This window comes from Olea europaea, chromosome 7 (assembly GCF_002742605.1).
Source record: "Olea europaea var. sylvestris chromosome 7, O_europaea_v1, whole genome shotgun sequence".
NCBI lineage: Eukaryota > Viridiplantae > Streptophyta > Magnoliopsida > Lamiales > Oleaceae > Olea > Olea europaea.
Window position 1 is genome coordinate 15,806,693 of NC_036243.1, and position 11,326 is coordinate 15,818,018.

General features: G+C 35.9%; 2 protein-coding genes across 2 annotated transcripts; one reads left to right on the forward strand and one right to left on the reverse strand.

Moving 5' to 3' along the window:
- Positions 1-679: 679 nt before the first annotated feature.
- On the reverse strand, positions 680-2,784 carry LOC111397961 (S-protein homolog 7-like). The gene is made up of 4 exons (XM_023024923.1): positions 2,757-2,784; positions 2,565-2,653; positions 2,412-2,479; positions 680-1,010 (listed from the first exon to the last, which is right to left on the reverse strand). Exons 1-4 carry the CDS (start codon positions 2,782-2,784, stop codon positions 680-682), a joined length of 516 nt encoding a protein of 171 aa, XP_022880691.1.
- Positions 2,785-2,819: 35 nt separating this feature from the next.
- On the forward strand, positions 2,820-4,392 carry LOC111397963. The gene is made up of 4 exons (XM_023024924.1): positions 2,820-2,835; positions 3,361-3,440; positions 3,598-3,880; positions 3,965-4,392. The coding sequence occupies exons 1-4, from the start codon at positions 2,820-2,822 to the stop codon at positions 4,390-4,392; spliced, it is 807 nt and encodes a 268-aa protein (XP_022880692.1).
- The last annotated feature ends 6,934 nt before the right edge of the window (positions 4,393-11,326 follow it).

An 11,326-nucleotide genomic window follows, 5' to 3' on the forward strand; every position in this document is an offset into this window, starting at 1 on the left:
ATGTTCGCATCTTTCATCGAGAGATAGGAAAGTCGCATGAGGGAAATAGATTTGATAACTATCAAAAGAGGTTTTCAATTAAAATAGGAACATTGACCAACAAGCATGATTTCAAATTGTCAATTTAAATTATCGAATTGAAAAATGGATTAGCAAGTGGGATTCAACATCTTAGCAATACTTCTCGCGAATTTGATAAATTTTTACTTTGTTTTCAAGTTAGTTGCCTGATTTAATATTAGTTAGTCACAACTTCATTTTGCTATTCGATTAAGGATATTATTAATTTTAATTGGATCAAACACATAGTTCTCGTGGGTTCGACACTCTTCACACTACTATATTACTTGTTCACGCACGATCCCGTTCACTTGCGGGTAATCAAATGATCAATAGTCCTCTATATCAATGTGGAGGACGAATGTAGGTAACGATGAATATTGATGCACATGGTGGTGATTGTTTTCCGACCGATGATCCAATATATATCCTCAAAATTCACAACACAAAGTTCGACATAACTTATAACCCGTATACATGCATTAGTTGTTAATTGAAAAATCTAATCACTTTTGATAAAATTTGAACTTGACATAGATAATATATAACTTAAAAAGGATAGATTAATTATTATTGAATCTTAACATAGTGCACAAAATAATTAATACATTAATAATTCTTAATGTTTCCAGTCAAGCACTTTGAACGGATGTGCATCCGAATCTTGAAAATAGATGCCATCATCCTCTGCTATCCAAAAGCAAGAACCACTAATACAGTATTTATGTGCCCATGCAGTATAAAAAGCATCGAAAGAAGCAAACTCCGAACCCCACCTAAGAGTGCAGAAAAATAATGTAGCTGAGAAAACGTTTTCACAAAACTTCCAACGAAATTCTTGGCCGACAGCAAGAGTATGATACCCAAGATCATCATCTTTAGATGCACAATGCAATTTCAGCACTGATCCCTGTGGGAGTTGGTTGGAGACATGCATCTCAAATTTTGTACTAAAAAAACAAGAGCAAACTGTGAGATGAAGGTTACACGCCAATAGAATAAGAAATAAAAAGAGGCTTTTCATCACGTACGAGTTGTTGTAAAATGATTTTTGTGTTGTATCAAGATTTTAGAAGGCTATTTATGGTGACAATTCTTAGGCACCTTAAGATATTTCATTGTCAAACTTCAATGCAAAATTGCAAGAATATTATTGCATTTCTAAATGAATTCACAATATTAGCAATTATGAGATACCTAAATTGCAACAGTAATATTGCAATTCAAAATGAATTCGCAATATTAGCAATTATGAGATACCTAAATTGATCCTTCTTCGAAATTGGAAAAGTATTAGCGCAAAATTCGAATAATAATATTGCAATTTGTACAAGTAATATTTGATACTTCTTCAAGATTCTAGTGATTTTATAATATTATTACAATTCAAAATGAAGTCACAATACTATCAATTATGAGACAACCCTTCTTCAATATTGGAAAAGGTTTAATGTAAACCTGGAAGAATATTACAGCAATTCGTACAAGTAATATGTGATCTAGTGATTTATTTATGAATAATATTATCAAACACCAATTTAGGTGTAAGTATGTGGCAGGTCATAATAATGAGTTATAAGTTCTTGTATTTAATAGGACCTATAATTTAATGACACAAATGATGCCACCTAAATTGATATTAAATTCCAATAGTACTAAATAACATTACTCTTTTTTTTCTAAGGTTAACATAAATGTATGGTCAAACATCGGCCTAGTTACAGAAATTTTTTAGCAATCGGATATTCATTAATTATGCAATTATGAGATTCAAGCAATTTTTGCTTGTTTCAAAAAATTTATAATATGATTATATTTAAGAGGACCAATGAACCTCACGAAATACATGGATAAAGGTAGATATTAGTTGTGAATGTATTGTTAAAATTAATGTTTGATTTTCACTTTAAATTGTAAGAAGATAATAATAAAACTCAAACAAGCAAGGAAAATATGACTCGTGTCAAGGGGATTCACTCCAAGAAATAACAAATTCCATCTTGGATTGCATCAACTGTATTACAAATTGATAGATTTTGTATGAAAATGAAAATACGCCTTCCATATTTAGGAAATTTTCTTATCTCGCTCAACCGTTTAATGGTTACAGATAATTACCCATGAAACGGAAAAAAACTCAAATTTTAAGGAAATTTGAAGTAGAATAGTGAGTTAAGAAATGTTACAACACGAAAATCATGAACCTTCTAGTTCTTGTTGATCACTCATGAATTTCAGAAATTAGGTACCAAAGACCCATTAACTTATAAGGAATATCGAGAATTTAAGAACATATAATTGGAGTTAAATGTTTCAGTAGCCACTGAACTTTGCATAATGTCTCGACTTACTCATCGAACTTCGAAACTTGTCTCGGTGGCCACCGAACTTCACTCCATCCCACTTCATTACTCGTCGGCTGAAATTCGTTAGTTCCCGAAATGACATGGCAGACGGAAAAATCATGTGGCCAATTAAATCCTTCCAAATATGAATCTCCTTACCAAGCCAGATTCCACGTTGGAATACCCAAACACGCCTTTTAGAACCCACATTGAAGGACGTTTTCGTTTAACTGGCCCATTTCTTCCATCTCCAAGAAACACGAAGTACAGAAGGAAGTGAACCAAACCCTGAGCCCTAAATCCAGAAAATCAACCATCCAACCAAATTGAACTACTCAACGACCCAAATACTTGCGGGAAAAAGCAGCGCCCTTCTCATTTCAGTACTTCAATGCCGTACTCGCTGGCGCTTATATGGACAGACACGAAGGTAATCTTCGATTCTTTGGATTTTATGCTTTAGGCATTGAAAGAGTTCATGGACATGGTTGTCAGGAGTTGTAATGTTGTAGTGATGATCTCTTGGATTTCTGTTTCTGGCAAAACTTTTTTTCTTTTCACGCGTTCCTAATTTTGTGTATGAGTGATTAATTCATATGGTCCTTTGTACAGATTTTGTAGTAAATTGCTTTATTGATGGCAGTTTTAATGACTAAGCAGAATAGAAATGGAAGCATATGACATCCTGCATTAGTATAGTTTTCCCAGAATGACAGAAAGGTTTTCAGGATCTTTACCTTAATAGTATGTATATTTAATTAATGACATGAAAATGTCCCATTCCCACTTGGCTGAACATGTTGGCGTAGCCTAATCCCATTTTGTTATAACCATTGTCTTTATCTTTATTTTCTTCCGTTCATATTTGCGATGCGAAAGACATACATTACATGAAGTTACATGATTTTGACCATTTGCATTTATTCTTGCTGAATGTGGTTCTATTGTACTACAGATTGCGAGGAAGATCCAGACTTCATTGACTCCGACCGCGACTTTGAGTCTGAACAAGATGACATCGAATATGATAGAAATGTAATTGAGGGGGATTGAAATTGGACTGGGCCATGGACAAGATGAAGTTCATCCCAAACAAAAAGAGTGCAACAATACCGAGGTGGATGAATTGGAACTGCCGTCGTCAGATGAACTACTTTCCCAATGTTCATTTAATGATGATGGTGGTGATCAGTTTCCTGAATTCAATTTTGATCAGGACATGAGAAATCCTCAGTTCGAGGTAGGTCAAATATTAAGTTCTACAGCAGAGTTTCGAGAGGCGGTGAGAATGTACGATGCACTAAACGGGTCCAATGTGAAGTTCAAGGCAAATGATGAAAGAAGAGTGCAAGGAATTTGTAAATTGGGTTGCCAATGGCGAATATGGGCTTCTAGAATGGATGCATCCGAGAGGATGCAAGTAAAATCTTATACATCTGAGCATACTTGTAGTCGGGACCAATTTAATAGACACTGTAATTACATTTTCTTGACCTGTCGATAAATAGAGCAATTCAAAGCTGACCCAAACTGGAAGATCGAGCTAATTTTGGCTACAGTGAAGAAGGATCTCCACACAGACATTAGCAGAAATGTGGCATGGAAAATGCGGAGATATGCTAAAGAAATTTTAGTAGGAAGTTTACATGAGCAATTTAGGCGGTCTTATGCAGCCGAGGTACTACGGACAAATGTTGGGTCCATGATTATTATTGCATTACAGGAGCAAATCTTTAAGGAGATCTATGTATGCTTAAATTATTGTAAGGCAGGTTTTCGAGATGGTTGTAGAATGGTGGTAGGTGTTAACGGATGTCACTTAAGAGGTTCTTTCAGAGGGATAATGTTAATTGCAGTTGGTATTGACACTAATGATTGCATCTATCCTGTTGCATATGTAGTTGTTGAGAAAGAAAATACTGCATCTTGGCGATGGTTCTTGACATCTCTCTCTGAGGATATTAGTATTGGAAATGGAATGGGATGAACTCTAATGACGGACAGACAAAAGGGGTTACAAAATGTGACGAACGAGTTTTTCCCTGCAGCCGAGCATAGGTTTTGTGTACGACATATGTACACGGACTTCTTTAATGCTGGGTTTAAGAGTAAAATTCTGAAGAATTATTTATGGCGTGCTGCCAAGTCCACCACTGTTGCCGACTATCAACATTGGATGCAACAAATTCGTCAACTAAGTGAGGAGGCATACCTATGGATTATGGAATGACGACCACAAGAATGGAGTAGATCACATTTCTCAGATGAATCGAAGAGTGACATTCTGCTTAACAATCTATGCGAAGTGTTCAACAAGACTTTGAGGAGTGATAGAAAAAAGATGATCTTGTCGATGTTGACATCACTGCAACTAACCTTCATGAATAGGATTCAAAAGTGTCGAGAGAAGATGATGAGATGCACAAGACACTTGTGTCCGAAGGTCAAGAAAAAATTGGTTAAGAATGCTGAGAAATCACGTGAATGCACATTGCACTTTTCAAGTGGTCTTGAATGGCAAGTTGAATGCAGCTTCGAAACTTATGTTGTCAATCTACATGGAAGAACCTGTGGAAGAACCTGTGCATGCAGAGAGTGGCAACTTACGGGCATACCTTGCATACATGCAGTTGCAGTGATAAGGGATTGCAGAAATGATCCAGAAGATTTTGTCCACAACTGCTTCATGATTGAGACGTACATCAGTGCTACAGTAGCATCATGCTTCTGATCAATGGTATGCCTTTATGGCCACAGTTGGATATGCTTGACATTGCTCCATCATCATGAGTTATGCTACGAAAGGGAAAGAGACAAATAAATTGGAGAAAAAGAGCGGATGAAGGCGTGATAGTGCATTCAAGCGAGAAAAACTATATTCAGAGAAAGGGACATCTGAAGATGACATGCTCAGTATGCAGAAAGCGGGGTCACAACAAGCGATACCACTCCAGGCCGAATGCTCCAGATTCTGTTAGTACGCTTATGCTTTCACTGATGTGATAATAGCTTGAATTTATTCTAACTTTTGCTTTTTGTGGACAGGAGTGATTTGACGGTATTATAGAACCGGTTGTCGCACAATGCTCTAGAATAGGCGACGATCGAGTTAGTACTCTTGTTCTCAATATCCGTTGTGATATTTTATGGATTGCATGAGCAGTTTGATAACCATAATTATTGCATTATGTAGGGGAAAATGGTTCCAGAGAGGGGACAGCGAGCATCGTCGGGGCAAGATGATGGGAACAAGCAAACATTCCGCTTCATTCCAACCCCGACATTGTCTCGTGAACCACATTCATCTGGCCTAAAATCTGTTGCTGCAACAATGGTTCCCTTCAACCAGATTCGGTTCGTGTTCCGACCGACGATGTGAACTTCGAAGATGTCGTAGATGACATGTTTGACCTGGGGGACACGGAATCAGGTAGTACGAAAGTGTCAATGCCACGGAAAAGAAGGCACACAAATCAAAGTGTATCAGGAGGAACGTATATTTGAAGTTCGTGTTTTTGGTTTTTGATGCAAGCTAGGGGATGACTTGTTAAGCTTTTTGCATTCTCGGTCGAATCTAACATACGATAAGGGGTTTAGTATAGTTTTATCACTGTCTTATAAAAAAATGTATTCTAACATATCTCTCTATTGTTGCAGTGAAGCAACCATATGCCTGCCAAGATGAAGCAGCCAAGTCTTTGCCAGCGACCGACCACTGGTTTTTTAACAGAAGCTTTTGAAATCTGATTTTGTCCAATGTAAATGTACATTGTCAACCTGTTGCTGTTATTGACAACTTAGATATGATTTTTGATAACATATTAATGGCCAAACAGTCACTAGTATGGATGGTAGAATTCATGAATGTGTGAGGAATGAATATGTGAAAAATGTATATTTCTGCTAGTGTAAATCTTGTTGACATGTATATCTTCAGTGGGATGTCCCTTCTCAGCTACAATTCAACGAGTATTGGTACTTTTTTACAGGGCATCTGATTTTTCTTTTCGTTTTTTATTTTCCATGTGGCCTCATAAAGGTAACTTCTCAAATTAATTTAGCGTCATTTTCAATTAAGCTATAAAATATCCATTGGTATTATGTATGTAAATTAACTGTGTGTCTGAGTATATGACATGAACTGGATTTAATTTATATATTAAGTTCCTTTTGGAGTTGAAGCTCACAACTTTAATTCATTTATGTTTGTGCAAATATCAAAATTAAAGGAAATTATGAGGCTTTCTTGTAGGAGCCGTTCTATGCCAATGGATATTTCAATAGCTTTCTTGTACGAGTATCATGCATTGAAAAGATCATTATTACAGAAATTAGCAATTCAAGGAGCCGAAATTAATGCAAAAGATGTCATAGTAAGGACATAGAAAGAGGTTTCAAATAAATAGTGGTCAGGTATCGATTTGAAGGATGAGAAATGCTTGGTTAGTCAAGAACACTTAATGTCAGAATAAATCCAACGGTAAAGCAAATTAAAGGAGCTACATCTGCATTTCGCTTTGTATCACCCATTAAAGTTTCAAGTATGATTCATATAATATAAGTCATCTTTGTAATTTCAATAAAAGGTTTCCAGTTCGGAATCTAATGCCTCGACTCCATGCCACCAGAGACTGTGAATAAAAGGAAATAATTTTAAGTAAAGAACAGTTGCAAACATGACAGCTAATAGCCAACAGTTGCAGCAGGTAAGTAAACAACACTTGCGAACATGTATTTCGAGAACGAAACCGATATACAAATGACATAATTGCCGTAACGTTTAAGACATAGAATCAGTGAAATTACTAGCGGAAATTTCAAATTACATGTTCGACGTCTACAAATAGATTATTAAATTGACGAACTACGCCAACTTGAAATTAACATAAATGGTTCAGTTTCACGGAGGTCCTCCATTTTGTTTCCCGTAGTCCGTCTCTCCTTTTCCCTTGCGGAAAGTAAATTTGATTGAGATATCGACGTCCTTTTCTTCGGTTATTTTAGCCACATGCGTCAACAAACCTGACAACTCATCAATTTTCGATGTGCCGCTTGATTGACCCTCATATTCACAATATTCGTCCGCGTCAAGCCATTTGAAATAATTGCAATCGTTAGTACAGCAAAAGAATAGCCACCCTAAGTTTTCAGTCCTCTTTTCAACCTCCATGCATTTTTGAATTCCTTTGCCGCATACTGGACATGCTTTTTTCCTCGGGCAATCCAACAAGTAGTGGCCCGCCTTTCGGCAACCATGGCACATCCCTTGGTTCCTTCCTCCCATTGCAATATGCTTCAAACCAAGTGAGGAAAAAAATGATAAACATGAGAAAATTAAACAACACTTACTGTAATTTCTACAAATCAAGTCTCTTCCAGGAATATTCCAAATACACAGGCATTACATAATCCTGCAACGAACATTTTAACTACTAGCATCGCCTCAACAAACAGTACAAGATATTATAATCTCTCCCTCACCAAATTATGCAGGATATATATTTCTACTTTTACAACATTATGAATCAATTGAAGTGACCTATCAAAAAATGAATCAATTGAAGTGAATAATGTAACATAATGAAGAAAGGCATAGGCTTCGTGAAGATAGATACATGACAGTGTGCCCGATTTCCTAAATCCATATTTGTCTCCATTTAACAATGAGGAAACAAAAAACATTGTTTGGCAGATAAATTCATATTCATCTCCATTTACATAAGCAAGCAACAAATAAATGAAAATGGAAGAAGATTGAAACAAGGTGAAATTGGTAGACGAAAGAAACAAATATTTTTCCCCAAAATTTTTCGGTGCACCACTACTCCCTATCGAACAGTTCGTCACTCAAGCTCATGTCGGTAACCAGAAAGAAGAAATTTTTACCTTCACAACACGTCGTCCGTTCCAACAAACAAGAGATTACTTCTAATTTTGGCCTTCTTCGTCGTTGTTGGAGTGATTAATTTTTGGATTGGAAGAGTTCTTGGTACAAAGGAGTTAGGGCTCTGGACTCCAATCGAATTGGGATGGTAGCAATTAAATGGGTTTTCAATTTCTGAACTGGTGTAAGTAAAGTAAAGGAGTTAAATGATGTGGAGCCAATGTGGAATCTGGCTTGGCAAGGAGATTCATATTTGGAAGGATTTAACTGGCCACATGGTTTTTCCGTCTACCACGTCATTTTGGAAACGAAAGGATTTCAGCCGGTGAGTAATGGAGTGGGACGGAGTGAAGTTCGGTGGCCACCGAGACAAGTTTCGAAGTTCGATGAGTAAGTCGAGACATTACGCAAAGTTCAGTGGCTACTGAAACATATAATTGAGACTGCTCGATTTTTCATTTAATCTAATCGATGGCAGCAACAGGAACGAGTATCTCTTACACCAAGTAATGGTGCAGCAATGTTGTTAGCAATATTAACTCAGACCAATTGGTGCAATTTCAGTGTTTCAATAGATAACAATAGACAACCAACGAGTGTGACAACTTGTCTTAGATTTTCATAGTGAATTGATAAATGTGTTTTTATACACTTATTCGAGCCGCAAAACATGACTAAATTGTGTTAATTATAGATGGAATGTGGTTTAAGTCTACGTAATTTTGTTTTGTGGGTTATATTGATGGATGTTGTGGAATTCAAAAGAAAGATACGAAAAGGACCAAAATGAAGGAAAATGAAAGTTCAGGGATCAAGGTGCAAATACCCAAAAGTTGGACCAAAAAGCGAATCGAGAATACAAATGAGCTAAGTATCAACTCGGGAATACCACAGGATGATCAAAGGAAGAAAAAGAAGAAAAAGGGCTAAAACGAGAAAGAAAACGAAAGTTCAGGGATCAAGTTGCAAATAATTCATAGACGAGACGGACAATGGAATGAAGATTCAAGAGTGTTAGGGCTCAATTGGATGAGAAAAGAAGTCAAAGAGATGAAATATAGCAGAAGTATTATCACATATCAACTTCCAAGCGAAAACGTTACGCTCTAGATTTCTAATCTCTATTTGAGACCCATTTTTGACATAGTAAACGTCCGAATTGGAAAAAGTCTATCTCAACCAAAACTGTAGACCCTTTTCATTAACTTTTCAACGCACTTTGAATTGCCTCAATCGAACATCGGGAAATAAAGTTATAATCAAAATACTGAAAGTTGTACAGCGAAAAAAATGTTTGAACTATGCGATCGTATAGTTCAAAATCTATGAGGTCACGTGGTGGTGTTCAAAGACTTCAAGTGGACATTTTGGCATAACTATGTATTCGCATAGCCTTGTACTATGCGGTCGTATAGGTGTTTCTGAGGGCTAAACGCTGCAGTTTCCTGTTTTCATTAAAACTCTTATGAAATATAGTTGGGACGCGATATGAAAACCCAAAATCGTCAAATTATAAAGGGAGAACGCATTGGGAAGGAGAAAAACACATTGGAGAGAATTCGGAGCCATAACAACGAAGAAAAACACAAAGACCGACGGGATTTCATGCAATTAATTAACCCGATGATGTTGTTTCTTCAAGTTATCATGTATTTTGTAATTTTCTCCATGTTAGGCTAGAAATTCCTGTACTAGGGGATCAATGAACCTTGTGATATGATATTTAATTCTTTGTTTTATATTTTTTACATTAAAACACGTTTGAATATTTTGGATGGTTCATATACATTTATTTTCTTCCGCAATTAAGGGCCCATAATTGTGAGTTTTGGTGATTTATTTCTTGCATTCAAGAGAATGGAATGGATTCGATAAGATATAAATCATCGTAGAGTCCGATAGGGGATAGAGATATACCGCTATGTCTTGCATGAATCTTTAAGTGTTCATAAAACTACATACACTCTTGTACATTTACATTCGTCATAGAGATATAGTCGGATGGTCTATGAGAATATGTTCAATGCTTTTCGAGAGAGAGTTAAATTGAATATTACTTGGGAATCGTGATCCTAATGCATTATCGTTCATTGATTATAAGTAATTTGCATTCCAAACATAAATTTGCATTTTAGTTCATCCAAGCATTGTTTTACATATTATTTCATTCAATTCATAACGTTTGCATATCTAGCTAGATTAGGGTTTTCTTAGGTAAACAAATTTACGTTGGATAATTTCGTTTCGATTAAGGTCGAAATAAATAAAATTGAACTAAATTAACCTCTATGGGACAATATTTGGACATAAATTTGCATTTTAGTTCATCCAAGCATTGTTTTACATATTATTTCATTCAATTCATAACGTTTGCATATCTAGATAGATTACGGTTTTCTTAGGTAAACAAATTTACGTTGGATAATTTAGTTTCTGTTAAAGTCGAAATAAATAAAATTGAACTAAATCAATCTCTATGAGACGATATTCAGACTCTATTTTCCACTTTATTACTTATTAACGAACCGTATACTTGCAATGGTTTAAATCAAAAGAAAAATTTCGTGAACAAATTTTTGAATCAACAAATATTTAATGATAAAATCGTCTACAATCAATTGAATCCATGGGTAGGTTTTTTCTTTTCTTTTCTTTTTTTTTCTTTTTTTTTTTTGGGTGATTAAAGTGTTAATCAGTTTTTACATACATTCCTCTATCAATGTGGAAGTCGAATGTATGTAACGATGAATGCTGATGCGCATAGTGGTAGTGGTTTTCCGACTGGTGATCCAATGATTTAATCAGAGACAATGGTGGTAAAAATCATCGGTTGCTGTGAATGTGGCGAGGTTTGTGATGTTGACGACATTGACATTGGTCGATGAGAATGTGATAGAAGCATAAACACTATATTTGACAGTATTAATCTATTCTTGCTTTAATATTTTTCAACATCATCCATTTCACTGGTGTTTAACCCCCCCCCCCAAAACCCACCCACCCACACACAATTATCAAGTACAGAGCCTGATCAACA